This window comes from Opisthocomus hoazin, chromosome 2, assembly GCF_030867145.1.
Source record: "Opisthocomus hoazin isolate bOpiHoa1 chromosome 2, bOpiHoa1.hap1, whole genome shotgun sequence".
Lineage (NCBI taxonomy): Eukaryota > Metazoa > Chordata > Aves > Opisthocomiformes > Opisthocomidae > Opisthocomus > Opisthocomus hoazin.
This window is the reverse complement of record NC_134415.1, coordinates 8,323,265-8,339,682: the sequence shown is the minus strand read 5'-3', so window position 1 is coordinate 8,339,682 and position 16,418 is coordinate 8,323,265. Positions and strand designations below refer to the sequence as shown.

The 16,418-nt window shown below is 39.4% G+C and overlaps 1 protein-coding gene across 6 annotated transcripts in view; it reads left to right on the top strand.

Moving 5' to 3' along the window:
- The window catches only part of LOC104328300 (AT-rich interactive domain-containing protein 4B), a 91,687-nt gene that overhangs the window by 56,019 nt on the left and 19,250 nt on the right, over positions 1–16,418 (top strand). For 4 of the 6 annotated variants that reach the window (XM_075412322.1, XM_075412321.1, XM_075412323.1 and 1 more), the window contains exons 13-17: positions 526–620; positions 1,739–1,836; positions 2,042–2,309; positions 3,262–3,434; positions 13,064–13,315. In XM_075412322.1, coding sequence (XP_075268437.1) covers positions 526–620; positions 1,739–1,836; positions 2,042–2,309; positions 3,262–3,434; positions 13,064–13,315 — 886 coding nt within the window. The remainder of the gene's footprint in view (positions 1–525; positions 621–1,738; positions 1,837–2,041; positions 2,310–3,261; positions 3,435–13,063; positions 13,316–16,418) is intronic. The other 2 variants (XM_075412331.1, XM_075412338.1) reach the window with 1 other exon arrangement.

The window sequence follows — 16,418 nt, the reverse complement described above, 5'->3', positions numbered from 1 at the left end:
TTAGTATTATAACTAGTTAAATGACTATTTTTTTAATTAAATGTGAAGATGAGTTGAGGAGCAGCTTACAAGAGGTGACAATGTGGCAGCTACTGCTAGTACAGTAGGATAGGAAGTTTCAGCTCTGTGAAGCATTGTGGGATTTGTTCCTGGAGATGATGTTTTTTAGTATTATTGTAGTGCAAGTACTGTGCTGGTATTTTTAGATGTAATTGTTTCAGCAGGTGAAATAAAAATACATAGAATAGAGGTAGCAAGAACAGTTGCATCATTTGTGCAAGTTCAGTAATACCTGGAAGAATGCATATGTAGGAGTTAAGTTACAGTGTTGAACTACAGGGAAAATGAGTTACTAAGACTCTTGAGTTTGTTTAGTTTCATGAAGAGAGTACCAGATGCATGAGGTGGTCAGAGGGAGGGGTTTACCAGACTGTATTTCATGGTGTAGTAGTGCATATGATGTAGATTTCATATTATTCTGAAAAAAATACTTCAAAACACTGTAATAACTATCTTTGTTCACAGGGACTCCTATTAACAAACGACCTGTATTAGGATATAGAAATTTGAATCTCTTCAAATTATTCAGACTTGTACACAAGCTTGGAGGATTTGATAATGTGAGTATTAGTGTGATGAGTATTCCAGAGCCATAAAATCTGAGGATGATGTTTATTTGTTCTTAAGTAGTTATAAAGAAGAATTTAATGCAGGAGCTTTAGACATACGAAAATTGAATAACACAGCTACATAAGACACCCTGTAGCTCTGAAAAACATGCTTTAACAGGAACCAGAAACTAATTATATTCTAAATAAATTACGCATCTACACAGTGGTTTTTAATTATTGCTGCATAAAATCAGCCAGCATGTGTGTTTTTGTGATATTTCAAGAAGTGCTTGTCTGATAAAATTGTTGCCTCAAAGTGAAGAGTCACTGCTCAATAAAATCTCAAAGACAAGTAATGTAGTTTCAGGTCTGATGTGAGGCTCTGAATTCCTGTCTGTTCTGGGCAGTACACAGGAGAATGTGCTGGCTGGGATTAGTGGTTTGGTCTTGGAGCAGCGATGGAAGCATACGGAATTCATAGCCAGACAGATTCTGTTGCTGTTTTGGGCTGCTTCCCGTAAATTTAGCCTGTCAGTTGAGAGGTACGTTTGTGCAGCGACACCTTTCTGCCGTACAAGGCAGGAGCTTGTACTTGGGTATTGCAGTGCATCTGCTGTACCTTCACAGGTGGTTAGAAACGAGCATATCGCACTGTCGCAGCACTTAGACAACACAGGGCATATTAAGGACAGAAGGAGAGACTGGTAGCCACTGCATCTGGTGCAGTACTGCCAGGGTTGAGTATTGTTAATGCTTTGAATGAATTTTTTCTGTCCAATTTAATTAAAATTCTAGCACTGATAGTTAAGAATTACTTTAAATATAAACCAAAAATGATGTACTGATTTTTTCCGATGTTGATGTTTTCTTTCCTTTGTTTTATTACCACCTGGAGAGGAAAGCCTGCTGTGGCTTACTGAAATGCGGAAGTGCTATATTGCTTGAAGTAGTTGCATTAGACTACTAATACAGTTTGCATTACAGAGAAATACTGTGTGTGTGATAAATAGTAATTTTAAAGATCAGAGGAAATTACTTACAATTATTTTCCGATGTTGTAAACTTAGTCAGCTTAGTCTTTCTTGTGTGAGTTAATTAAAAAACCACGACTTCATTTGCTTTAACAGATTGAAAGTGGAGCAGTGTGGAAGCAAGTTTATCAAGATCTTGGAATCCCTGTACTGAATTCAGCTGCAGGATATAATGTTAAATGTGCATACAAAAAGTAAGTAATAAAGCTATGAAGTTTGTGCTAAAACAGCACTAGAATGAACTGAAGTCACCCTGTAGTACTGGTGATAAAGTCCAGAACTTTTTGGTTGTAATACAGATTTTTAGGCTTTAAACTTACTGTTCATGTTTAGCTCCTGCTAGGTAGCTTGTGCTTTCTTGAAACAACTTGCTTATCGCAAGCAATTTTTTTCTTTTAGATATCTCTATGGTTTTGAAGAGTATTGTACATCAGCTAACATTGAATTTCAAATGGCATTGCCAGAGAAAGTGACGAGCAAGCCTTGTAAAGACTGTGAAAAAGAAAAAGAATTGAAGATGCGTGAAGAACCAGAGCAGGATGTAAAAGAAATAAAAGTGGATAAGGAGGAGCGCAAGCAGGAGGAAGTAGCAATAGTACAACAAGAAGAAAAAAAGTTAGCTGAGAATGATAATGAAAGTAAAGAAAATGATAAGCCCTCTGTTCTGGTAAAATATTTTAATGTTCATGTTATATCCTGTTTATAAAGTCAGGTGATGTGTTGATAACCATGAATTCATGTCAAGATTGGAATCTTCCATAATGGATTTAAAACAAGACAAAAACGTGCTGCAAACCTAATTCAGAACAACACACTTGAGCCATATTTATCCCTAGATGCCTGTTTTAGGGGACCGTGATGTCAAAATGTCTGAGTTGTTAGGAAGCGGCTGCAACATTCCCCTTGTCTGGGGGCCTCCCAGGTCAAATGGAGACTAATTAGTTTGCAGCTTTATCCTGATCTGGCTAATGCATGCTCATAGCTAACTACAGTGCTGATACTTCTATTTTGCATTTAGCCTTGCTTTTAAGCCTGCATAAATGTTGCTTTTACTTCTCTGCTCCAGTGAAACCAGTGAAGCTCTGCAAAGACCTTGGCTGTATGATGTACACAGTAGTCTACGGTAGTTCAGTGGTCCAGACAGACAAACGTTTACGGCTTTTCAAAATCCAACGTTGACTCGGTGGTTTTGTTTTAGCAAAGGCAGTCCAGGGCAGTAAGCTGAAGTGCTACGTGGTGCAGCTTAGCAGTTTGTTCTGAAGGCGGTGTAGCTCCTCAAGTCAGTGTGCAATGCACCTGTAATGCTTCTGCGCGTAAGCGGCAGCCAGCCCTGGTCTGTCTGTCTGGCACTAACTCCGGGGTGAATACCAGGTGGGCCAGTACTGATGCCTCTGCATCCTAAGTGAAAACATGCCCTGTGAAGGGTTCATCTGGGGGGCTGCTTTGCAGTTCAGGTCCAAGAGCAGCACGCCTGTATCACTGTGACGAAACTAGCCAGGACAGGGGCTGCAACTGCAAAGTCTGTTGTGTTTAGCTGGAGACTGAGTGTGGGTTTTTTGCCTTTTCTTAAATCCTTCGTATTTCACCTTGTAAGTTAACTAAAGATTTTATTATCCTAGGGAAACAAAAAAAATTTGCCAGATTCTGTGTATACTCAGCCTGATCAAGAAAAGGACTTAAATGTAATCAAAACTGAAGATGAAACCAAACTAGAAGATAAAGAGGAGGAGAAGATTAAAGAAATGGAAAATCCTACCGTAAATGCAGACACTGAAGAAAAAGAAAAATCAGGGTAAGTTACGCTGTTTATAATGACCTAAGGCATCTAATGTATGTTCATTAAATTTTACTCTTATAATTTGAGCTTCAAATCAGACATCCCTGTCGTGAATTAGACTCGTAGCTTCCAGAGACCTATGTGTTCCTAAGTTTATCACGGTTAGGGCCAGTGAAGTTTGTGGATCTAATTAAAAAAAAAAAAAAAAAAGAGGCAACAAGTTTTTACAGGGTCCAGGCCTAAATATGTATAAGCTGAGTGAGAAAAGAACACGTAATGCATAGGTGACTATTTGATATAAGACAAAAATATTGCAGCCATTGCCAGTAGTGTTTGTCTACTTCATTTTGGTACAAGCATATCACAAACTTGCAGTTTCTAGCTTCTGGTGTGTTATGGGTAACACAGGAGAAGACAGAAGTCCCTTGCATTGCTCAGTGACGGCTTTCCGTTGAGTAGGCATGGTGCTGGCAGGAGTCTGTTGTGCAGCTCTGCAGACAGGAGTTTTGGAAGTAGGAGACTGAAGTAATAGGGATGCTTGGGGCCACGTAATCAATGGATATGTGCGGGTGATCTCCATTTCCTTTGTGGAATAGGCAGGTTTTCCTGTTTCAGTAAGAAAACCCCAAAACCCTGAAAGTGTTTTTTGACAGCCACACGAAAACCCACCAAGTTTAAAAGAGAATTTAGTCCTCGCTAATCCATAGTGCGTAAACAATTTATATTCTTGCAATTAAGACCCTCATACAGTGTGATTTCAAGTGATAAGAACACAAAAATGGCTATTACAGGTCAGATCGAAGGTCTCTTTTAATGCAGTATCTTGTCCTCAAAAAAAACCACTAACAGATGCTTAAGGAAGAAGCTATTACAAGAGGGAAAGCAGATAATGACACCTATTTATGCTTTCACAGCAGTCTCTGTATCAGAGATGGGGTTTTTTTGTACTTAATACCAGCTGTTGCCTGACCGCTAATTCCCTTGTTCATTCCGGAAGTCTTTGCTATTTAGTAGATCAGCTGTCCTAATCTTCTGTCTAAATATCATTAACTCTTAATGCTTTTTCTGGCCCATTAAGAGTTGTGACAGAGTGGTGTAGTTCAGTATATTGATTTCTGATTCACTGGTAATAGTTCTTCTTCATTATATTAAGGGTTTGGATTTCCATATAACAGATTCTGGAAGGATACTTCTGTAAAATGCTTTTGTCTTCCTGAATATTTCTGGTGACATAACATTGGCAATTTCTGTAATTCAGAAATGCGGAATATAGAAAAGTCATGTTTACCTGAATTCAGTTAGAAGAGCCTTTTCTCTGTGGATGTGATTTCGTTTGTATCTTACGTGATTTTTTCCTTTTCAAAAGACCAGTGGCTGGAGTTTGTTACATTTGCCTTTGTTAAGGTGGACTAGATGAGTTGTACTCTAAAAGGTTTCCTACATTTTCAGAGTTATTAAAGACTGATTTTACAAGACAACTTTCAAAATATATAACTAAATACATGTAAAACTTAGCACTGCTTAGAGAATAGCAGTTTTTAAAGTTCCCCAAATTGTGTATTTGTATGTGTGTGTGTTTGTGATGTACTTTGTGTTTATTTATACACTTGGAAAGTACAGTGGTTTAGTACTTGCCATGCTGCTGTAGTAAATGGTACATAAAATGATAAGCTGCATTTGCTTTTCAGTAATCTTTTATTGTTTGGGTTTTTTTACCCAGATTCATGTCCATTTGGGTTATTTATGACATTGAAAAATGTTAAGAGTTTTTGTAGTTTTTTATTTATGAAAACAACAAACTGTAGAAAATACTATTTCCTCTTCGTTTTCCCCAGTTCTTCTGACTGTAGTTGAGTGCTCTTCTCTCTGCTTCTCTTTACCCTGCAGTAAAATCTCTTCTGACTAGTACTTTGCTATGGTGATTCACAAAAGATTGTAACGAGTCATTTAGAATAGAAAGTGTAGCTCTAAAAATAGATATAGATGATGATGTGGTCATTGCTGGGGATACGTTTCAAGGAATAATTTAAACTTACAAAAATGAAACATTTGTAGCAGCTAATAGTCTGGAAACATTTATAAGCAGTGGTACTGTAGTAATGCTGTTGGCGTGGTTGGTTTTCATTTCTTCCTTTAGAGATTGGTAGGAAGTACAAAATGCACTTGCGTCAGCTTTAAGGAGTTTTTAAAAATGTCACTGTCATCCTAAATGCTAAACAGTGTTCTTAACATTTACACCGTGAAGGCCTAGAGAGGTTTTGTGAGCCTGGTATGTGGGTGGGGAGGTTGTACTGGACGTTGTACTCCCCCTGTCCCCAGTGCATGGGTTAGAAGAGGCGAAGGTTATACGGGGGGGTGTGGAGATGCTGTGGTTTGAGTTCTTTGTGGAGCTGAAATACAAAATCAGAAATGCATTTTTGTAGGTGCAAAACTAATCACACACACAAAAACACCTAAAATGTAATCAAAATAGATCATTGTGGACTGAATTTTTGTCAGTGTAATTGAAATGTATTTCTGGAACCTTTTTTAAGCTATGACCTAACCAAATAGCCAAACATATGAAATCTAGTATTGTATGAGGCAAACTTGGTGAGGTTGTTCTTTGAATTTATGTCTGTAGGACTTAGCATCTTCATGTAGCTCATTTGTGTATAGACACAGGGAACCCAGGGGACAGGAAAACTTCTGGGTTTCATCTTGCTGAATTTCAGTTGGCTGGACTGGATCTAATTCCCAGCTTCTGGATGTCAAGAAGTACTACTGGGAGCCAGAGTTGATTATTTTCCACAGGTTTGGCTTCTCTGTGCAATCCCATGTGTCTCAACCCTTGGAGGTTGGTACATTTGAATCCTACGGTCCCTTCTGCACAGATTTCAACAATATGATGAAGAGGAAGAAAGGCTGAATGTGGTTCCCTGCCTTTCTCCCCCAGAGTGCCTGTTTCTTGCCTGCTTGTGTATCTGTGAACACTGAGAATAGAGATTCAAAGGCAGCTTGCCCTTTAGCCTATATGTGCTTTTCTTGTTTTTTTCTGCAGCTACTGGAATATGCATGTGCTAGATACAGTTCTATGCAACTTCTACTCATAAAAACCATAACAAAAAAAAAAAGGGGCCGGTAATGTATTATTTCTTGTTGGTCTGTCCCAGAGAGATCTTTACAAAAATGGCTTTGTAAAGTCATCCTTTTCCCTAACCTACGAAAAAGTATTCATTCTGAGTCAATGAATAAACAAGAAAGTTCAAAATCCTCCTTACTTTGAAGTTTCTGTTAAATTCATGTGGTGGAAGCAGTGGTCTTCAAATGTAGCCCTGTGTAGTTGGTGCAGTTTTCCTCTGTAGCATCGAACATTAACTGCTGCAACAATTCAAAGACTTGAGGCAAAGCCAACAACCTGAGAACCAAGGGGCTTTTCTACACAATGAGCAACGTAGACAGTTGAACGCGTTCCCAAGAGGCTGAGGACAGGAGCCTAGTGGAATTTTTAAAAGGTGTGGAGTTTTAATGTAAGCTAATAAAATAAAAAGTAAGTCTTCAAAAACGTCATAGTAGATACGGTTTGTGAACTGAAGTGTAGGTTAATTGCTGGTTAACCAATATTAGTGAAAAAACTTTTTCGCAGATGATTGACTCATCTCCAAGGGGTTCTTGGTTTTGTTTCTTTGTTTTTAACACTTTGCTATAGAGCACCTGGAACAGGCTACTGGCAAGAACTTCATACGGAACTGAAAGATGAACTGCTCAGAATCCAGATAATAATGTTTGCTTTCCAACACAAATTTGCATCACTCGTCTATTGGTAATACTTGAATTTTTCATATGACCAGGCAAAATTATTTGAAGTAATCCCAGTTACAGTACAGAAGGATTGCAGGAGGCTCTGTTCTTGTGTTTTCCTCCTCCTGGCTGCGGTGCTGCCTTAACCCTCGCACCAGCAGGGGCTGGCACCTCTGGATCCTGCCCTGCCCTTTCTCACCAGGCTGTCATTTTCAGCACTCACAAATAGTTCTTACTTGGTCTTACCAAACTACTTGTTTTTTTTTTTGTTTTTTTTTTTTTTTTTCCTTCATGAAAACTGCCTGCTTTTTATTTCCTCAAAGGAATACATGAACAAATGCTCTTAAAGAATACTTCAGAAACCTCAACACTTCTGGTTGTCTCATGCTGCCTGTTTAGGTCTTCATGGTGTGATTTTCTGGGCATTGGTACTGTCACGTGATCTGACATTGACAGTGTCAGAAGGAGAAAACGCTAAACCTCTTTTGCTAACTGGCTGGAATGGAGCTAAACCGTTCCTTCACATGCAAGGGAAAAATCTTAATCTTAGAGCTCTTGTATACATTGTTAGATGCAGTAATAGCATTTCCCCTCCGATAAGCAGTCGGAGGGAGCTAGGAGTAACAAAAGCAGTACCTAGAACTGGGTGAAGATGGGCATTGTTTCATGTGAAGGGTTTTACTAGGATTTATTAGCCTTGTCGGGTAGGGTGACTACCTGCTGTGTCTGTGCTGCTGATGGCTTCCATTTGAACAAGAGTTAAATTTTCTGGAAACGTTTGATGGGGATTTTCTGAAAGCAATTTACAGCGGGATTATGTAATCGTCAGAAGCTCCGTTTCACATATGGGAGATAACAGATTGTTAGAGGCAATGTTTTTGTCAGTTCCTCATCTGGTAAAATGACATATCAAAGCTTTGTGGTGATGAATCTCAAACGGTAGCAAGAAGGTTGAAATGTTTTGGAGTGAAGGAGATTTGATACAGAAGCCATATCTTCTAGCTTCTGGATTGGTATTGAGAACTATGTGTTGAGATAGCTTTCTCCAGTCTGATTTAGGTTTATATGGAATTGATTAGCTTGGGAGAAGGGAGAGGAATGCATCGTGTTCATTGCACAGTTGGTGTGAACATCTGCTCTGAATCTTAGACTGTTGGTGTTATGGAAAATAAACATTTTGAAGAAGCGTACTTAGGTAGTTTCATTTATAGGAACGTATTTCTATGCTCTTATTTGTGATGTGCGTTCTATTTATGTATGCCAGCTGCCTTTATATTGGGAAGGAAGTTTTTGTATAGTCATGTTTTCAGAAACAGAGTCTAATCGGTTAATTTTTTTTATATAGAGTATGCACTGATGCATATACTTAAGGATTGCTTTTGATCCAGTGATGAGCTGCTAATGACACAATAATAAAGTGTAGAGTGGCATTGTAAATGTACCGGTCCTGTGCGTGCATCAGGTTGAATGGAAGGGAGGCGTCTTTGATGTGGAAAAAGTGGTTCTGTCATCACATTTTATGTAGCTTATGGTCACTACGGAGGTTATTAACCATGGTAGCTGTCACTGAGTTATGTGCGTGGATGAGCCCTTAGACACTCATCACATCCTAGGTGTTTTCAAGCTGAGTGTGAACTAGTGCCATAAAAATGAGAAGTGCTGTACTCCTCAGCCAGACTTCTGTACCATCCGTTATCCTTTCGAAGAATGTTTCAAAACACTTCAAAAACCCCTTGGCTGAATGATGAGAAGCAATAATGTGAGTTCCTTTCATTTGTCTTCTCGCTAGCAGCAGAGGAAAGCACTGGTTACAGAGCATGTGCTCGCGTGGTTGAAGCGTACTGTGCTGCTCTCAGGTGTGATTCAGATGAAGTTGGTGCCTTTCCCCTTCCCTCATGGCCATGGGCCCTGACTGGGCATTGATTCAGATATTCTGGGTGTGTAGGCAGAAGTCCTTAGAGCTTTTATTTTTAGGTTTTCTTTACAGCTTCAGAGGGAAGACAAATACTGGTGAATTTTGGTGTTTGTTTTTTTTTATTTTGTTTAATTAGAGATGAGATTCTGGCGTGGTGGCGTAAGGACAGGTCTTAATGCCCTCTCTGCCTTGAAACTTAAGCGCGTCGTAATAAACTGTGATTAAGAAGGTCAGAGTACGAATGAGACATCTTCCAGCTCTGTATTATGTGAAGGAGAGGTTAATAATACTCTAAGATGAGAAAAAGGGTAAGAGGGGGGGAAACGAAAATAGAAGCTAATTGCTAAACTTCAAGTGTCAATTACACTGGAGTTTATTTCTGCTAGTGGTTCAATTAACTGTAATGACTTAATTGAACCAATAATTGAAATAATCTTGCTTCCTCAAGTTTTAGAATAACCCCTGAAAAAAAATAATCTTGCATTTGCCGTCTCACCTGCTGTGTGTGCCAGCATGTTGTGCCCGGGGAAGCGTGTTGGAGTAGGGGGTCCCAGGAGGCAGATCCACTACTCCAGATCAGACCCTGTCTCACCGGTTTCACCCGGGCTTTGTGACAGCGCGGTGTTTAGTGCCCGAGATCGTGGGCTGAAAGACGTTTGCATGATACTGCAGTTCCTTTGGTGGTATAATCGCATGTGCTGTTTCATCTATTCATAACATCTGTGCATTGATTTATTTACCCCTTATTATGGGCTCGTTGGTGTTAAAGCTTTATATTGACTGAGAATTACCTGCCGTATGTGTATTTTTGAACACTCGCAGTGTTTTTAGCCTTTTAACAATTTCGCAATGTCCTTTGGAACTAATAATAAGCAACATTTGTGTGATCTAAATGTTCTAATGATTTTACTTTATTAACAAATATTTTTGCATTTTAATTAATTAATTTCCTGCTTCTGAAAGTTTATGTTCCCATTCCATGGGCGATGGGGAGAGCGTATTCTTCAGTCTGCAGCTGTGATTGGAAATGCATTCAAGTCCTCCCGAGAAGCTTTCTGGTGGTGCTTTGGTTTCTAGAACACGGTGACACTTGTGTCAGTGTGCCTCTTGTACAGCATGCGGGCACATCTGCTGCCGCCTGGATTCATCAGCGCCTGCTCGCGCTCTTCAGGAAGCTGCAGCTTTGTGGCAAAGACTGCTTGGTACTCTTGTGAAGTGGACAATTATTGTCTGCTGCCAAGAGGCTTGTTGCTTTCATTTCTTCTCCCCCTTGGGATTTTGACTAGACATCATTAACGGAAATCCGATGTTCTCATGCGTATGTACATGGACAGAGGAGGTTCTGGCTGTGCATGCCGGATGGCTACAATCACCGTATTCGCTTACAGCCCCATGTTTCACAGCATCATGGCTTCGCCTTCATCCGCACTGCCAGGTTTGAGCTTTTTATGGCCTTGTAAAACAACATCTTTTCTTCCTTGCAGCCATTGGAATATGGGAGTGTTTTGTTTTGTTCTTTTGTTCCAGGAGCTATACGAGTACACCATTTTTCTGATCCAAAATGATGAATGTTCTTTCCTTTTGTTTGATTTCCTAGAATCTCTAGCTCAAGATTGCTAACCAGGTCCCTCCTTAGAACGCTTTTTAATTGCAGCCATGTCTGCTTCCATTTTGCTTTTGCTTCCTGACATTCTCTCCACATAAGTACCATCTGCTCTTCACATCTACTTGACCATCCACGTTACTCAACTTCGCAATGAGAGTTTCGCACATCTCTTCCAGAGAAGTTCTGGTATTGTCGCAGAGTCTTTGTAGAATATCTGTTGGGACACCAAGAAAGCCATAGGGTGATAAGGTGAGAGAGACTCCAGACCTGTTCAACTTCCAAAGACTCACTGACTCTCTAATTGCCAGCATCTGGAAAATCCTGAATCTCCTTCAAAGGCACGCTTTTCGTTGCAGACAGCGTTCAAGGGGTGTTTCACTAGTTCTTGAGGAAGAAAAAAATCTGGCAAAACTTGGTTTGGAAAGTCTTTTGGAAAGTCTTTTAGTAATGGGAAATCACAAGCTCATCTTGTTCTCGGAGCGGTGGTGGCTCTGCTCCTGATGCCGAGTTCTTTTAGCTTTTGCATGATAGTAACTGTTAAGCTGAAATTAGCTAGGAGTTTTCATTTAGTCCAGCAGAGAGTATAATTTAAAAGCACTTGAATTACTGGTTAGTGCTTTTTGCTGTTAGCTGTGGAATTCTGTTCAGGACTTTTTCATCTGAGTCTTTGGGGACCTTTACTCATGATTTATCTGGGAAGTGAATTTTGCGATGTGATGTGTGGTAGAAATGAAGTGAGCTTTCAAAGCTCATTTATTTATATTGTGTTTCTAACTCTGGTGGTTTTAACTTCACCAGCAAGGTAGTCCACTGAAAGTATATAATAAATTAAAAATCTTGGCCTTCCAGAACAAAACTAACTGGTCCATGCCACGTATACCCGAGTAGATGTATTGTCTGTGATTTGATTTAGTTAGTACACCAGCAGAGGGAATTTTTAGCATTTGTCTCGTGGTATGTGCACATACATATATGTATGCATTTATATATTTGTGTGTGTATATATATGTGTGGCATCATTAATTTCTGAAGTAATTTAATTAAATCAGTGTGGTTACACTACAGTTGAATTGAGCTTACTGTTCTGAATTCTCTTTGGCCAGCTAATTAGATAGTAGTTCTGCAGTTTTGATTCTACTAAGAAGTATTTGAATAACTGAAATGCTATTTGATCCTTTCACAGAGAGAAAGTAGCTTGGCTTATCTGAGTATTTTCTACTGAAAATTTCATGGAAAGATTTAGGTTATTAATACAGAGTTTTGTGTTTGTGAGGTGAACTTAAATATTGGTGTGAATCAGACTAGGAGCAACACTGGTGTTTTCTTACCCCGTCTGTAATACATCCAAACATATCTGTTCCACATCTCGAGTTTTGAAATGTAGTGGTCTGTGGTTATTGTGAATTTAGTAAATGGCCCTAATCTGTTCTGTATTGCACAGAATGTGGGATTAGAATGATATGAGGGTCAATAACATTGTTTTCTAAAGCTATTTAAGATTAAAAGGTATTTTTCTCCCATTAACTTTTCTAATGTAGTCTTCCTCTTTAAGCTGGTTGGAGAAAATCTTCAGTACAGTGAGCAGCCCCTAGCTGCCACTGACTGAGACTAGCAAGATTTGTGGGTTCTTAGTGATTTTAAAAATTGGTCTAAAAATGTATTCAAAATTAGCTTACTTTTGCAAACAGTGAACACCTGCTTGGGTATTCATGTAATAATTAAATGCAAGTTTGACTTGTATTTGGAAGACTTTTAGCATAATTGGCAAGGAGTAACAAGGTCAGAAATTAGCACAGGTTGCTTGATTTGCTAAACAGTCTTCTGTAAGGTCTTTTTTTTGCCTAAAATCTGGTTTTGGTTGCAGTCGCTTCGAGGTGTTGAGATAGAGATTATTTGTCATAATAAAGCAAGGACCTTTTGGAGAGGCGAATTTCAAGAAGCTCTTGTAAAACCTGTAGGCTGAAAAATGGAGTTTAGGGAACTTTCTCTGTACTGAAGAGGATAAGTTGGAATTGAAAAAACAGTATTTAAACAAAGGGAGTGCATGAAAGAATCATATAAAGATGAGTTTGAACAACTTCTGCCCATACAGATTTTGATGGATTTTTTTTTTTTTTTTTCTTTTAGTCAAGTCATTTTTGCACTTACAGTCACTGGATTTTGTGTGTATTGCTGTATCCTGTTTTGCTGATATTACTCGGCTGTGGTGCAGTTTCACGTATTTGGAGCCTGCTGTTTCCCAATCTCTAATGCATCCACAATATTTATCAATATATGTGGTTTGGAACTGAAAAGCTTATGAAGTATCTCATATTAACTCTACAATTTTTTAAACCTTTCAAGAGATGACACGAATAAGGAAGAAGATGAAGATGAAGAAGAAGCAGAGGAGGAGGAAGAGGAGGAGGAGGAGGAGGAGGAAGACAACAATAACAATGAGGAAGAAGAGTTTGAATGCTATCCACCAGGCATGAAAGTCCAAGTGCGGTATGGAAGAGGGAAAAATCAAAAAATGTATGAAGCTAGTATTAAAGATTCTGACATCGAAGGTGGAGAAGTCCTTTACTTGGTGCACTACTGTGGATGGAACGTGAGGTAACTTGAGTTTTAGTTAGTGATTACTTCTTGAATTACTTCCAAAATACACTTGTGTATTTTAAAAACTAAATGAATAGACATCTGGAGTCCTAAACTTTCGGTATTGGTGTTCTGTGAAGGTCATTGTACTGTATGAAACTATTAGACTTTTAACAGTATATGAATGCAGTACTTAAGTTACTTAGAAAATCATCTTAAAGTGACTTGTTCAAAGAAGGCTTCCTTCATTCCCCATCTTATTTTTAGATCTCTCCATATAACAAGTGACAGCTCACTCACAAATTCCTCCTCTGGCTCTCTTAAGCCAATTTTATCTTGTACAGTATTTGAATAGTGCACTTAGCTGCGTCTGTACACACACTCTTCTCAGCAAAGCAGAGAGTGCACTAGCAGTCTGGTATTTAGCAAGAGAAGTGCAAGATCCTTAGTGGCAAATTAGTGTGCAGCAAATAATTGCATTTCATTGAGAGCCGATGTGCACCCCTCCCCACCCCTCCTTCCCCCGTGGCTGCCTGCCTCAAGCTTCCAAACAAAACTCTTCTTAGCCTAGTGGCTTCTTCTGCTTTTCTTAATGTATGCAGGAGTGTATGCTTTTTGTTGTCTTTAATATGGCATTAATAGAAATAAGTTGAAGCATTAATGTCTTTTTGCCATTTTGGACCACTTTTTTGCCATGTAAAACTTGACACAACTTTGAAAAGAGCAGAGAAAACTAAAGCTTCTGAGTGGCTTTTAAGCCAATTACCAAGTCTCCTGCTTTTTTCCTTAGTTTCAATGTATCTGCTCATTGTCCTCGGCTGTCATCTTGTAAACTTTATTGCTGTGTTTATAGATCTTTAAAAAAAACCAAGTCTGAGGCAGTTCTGCTGTACTTTATTTATTTTTCCTCTTCTGGAAAATCTGAGGCTGTTGTGACCTTCTTCTGTCATCTGGACTTGGATTGCCATCCTACCTCTGACAGAAGGCAGGACAAATCTCATTTATTCAGTGCTAGCAAGATCTGCTAGCAAAGGTCACAATTACAAAAGCGTGATACTTCTCTCCCTCCGTGAATACACGTCTTTGCATCTAGCCACCTAAGCCACTGCTGAGGAGGAACATCTCAATACTGCTGGTTTTGATACCGATCTCTTGTAGAATTTTGATCTGCTTATATATCGATCTACAGGAATATGATCTTTGACATAGACTGTCTTCAGGCAACATTTGTAAGCGTAGTGGGCTATGAAATCAAGATACTAGGGGAGATGCAGCCTGCTGAAGGTGGGATTTGGAACGTGGCTAGTGTCTTGGTCGTTATGAGGGAGGACATCCTTAGGAGCATAGGTTGCTCAAATTTGCATCGTACTCGCTGAGGATTGCTGTGTACATTCCAAGACATTTCTTGCTTTTAAACCCTTGTTTTGGAATTGACATGCAAACGTAGAAGTTATTTTCCTTTCTGAGAAAATATTACGCTGTTAGACATGCTGTGAGTGAGATGATCAGAGTTTTATTTGAGCAGTACCACTTTAAATCTGAAGAAACGAGGAGTCAAAAATGAGTCTTCGCCTTGGAGATCCCAGCACCCTGGTTCTTAAAGGAGAAATCAAGATTCTGTTTTTTGAACTCTGCATTTTAAAGAAATACACGGATTGATATCAGAGGTGTTATTTCTGTGACTGGGAGATATTTGATAAGAAAAACATTTTCAGTAAACTTGCACTGATTTGAGAGGTGAGGGCAGTCATTTGGTCTTTCTGGGAGCAGGACTTGCGTTTATATTCTTGCGTGGTGTTTTGAAAGAGCCCTCTGAAAAGGGCAGGGAGAGTAGGATTCTTCACTGAAAAAGGTACCAGTGACTGAGATTTAGCTATAGGACTGCGTGTGGACTCTGCAAAGTGTGGCTTATTTTTAAAATTCAAGTAATATGACTTAAGTTTTTGGATTTGACAGTAAGAGTGGGTAAGGCTGAGCTTAAGGCAGCATGTAAATGCTTTAGTATTTTAGTATTGTGAAGACAAGTCTTGTATGATGTAATAACTTGATTTGGCTTTTAGTCAGTCACAACCTGGAAAAGTAACTGCTTTGCTTGGATAGGTAGCAATTCCCCCCTCTCCTTGGGCGTTGGAGGTTACTTCTGGTGTTCAGCAGGGACAAGCACTGCGACATTAGGTCATGGGATGTACTGACCTAGGATTTTCTAATCACTCAGCAGCTTTTTAATCCTGTCATCTCCTACCCTTTAAAGTTGGCTTGTTGGTTTCCCCCTTTGGTCAGTATGCCAGTGAATGGCCTGCTCTTTAAACCTGTAAGTCCGAGCAGGAATCCGAAAGAACTGCTAATGTTTCTTATCACAAGGTAACTTCAGCATTGGTCTGGGATTCAGAAGAGGTGTGCGTGTGTGTGTGCGCGCGCGTGCGCCCGCTTTGGGGTACTCGGAATGGAATTTGGTAAACTTGGTATTCGTCTTTGTTAGGTTTTTTTTTAAACGCTCTGGAACCAGTGACATAACCACTGTGGACTTAGTTTGTTTTTTTTTAAACAGATAGAAAATACAACTTAACAGTATTGTACAGGTGCACTATTTTATGCTAAAGGATCTTCTTAGCTGCTGGGATTCAGGTGATCCATGTCTCTGATAAAGGTAAAGAATTGTAGCGTTCAGTGGGGCCTGCCTTGGAGCGAAGGGGGATGGCGAAAGGCTCCACCCTGTTAGAGAAAACTGTTTACGTTACCACGTGTTAACCAGAAAAAGCTTATGAGAGAAACTGTATTTCCTGGAACAGGCCAGTCATGTTCTGAATTATGTATGCTTGATGTGGAACTCAAACTTCCGCGGGGCCTACAGTGCCAGTTCCTTCTGTCACAATTTTAATTTTCAGCTGCCAGGGCAAAGAAAAGTTAATGGTATCAGTGTTTGAGGTGCGTTTCTTCTGCAGTACGTTCCCAGTAATTGCAGACAGAGGGTGCACATTGGAAAAGAGTTTAGGTTGTTTTACCTCTGTGTGTCGTATGATACAGTATCGCAAGACACGTTATTCTTGCATGTTTCAAGTGTTTAAAACCGAGATTACTGTTTTCAACATTTCTTTCTTTCCTTCAGGAATCTGAATGTGAA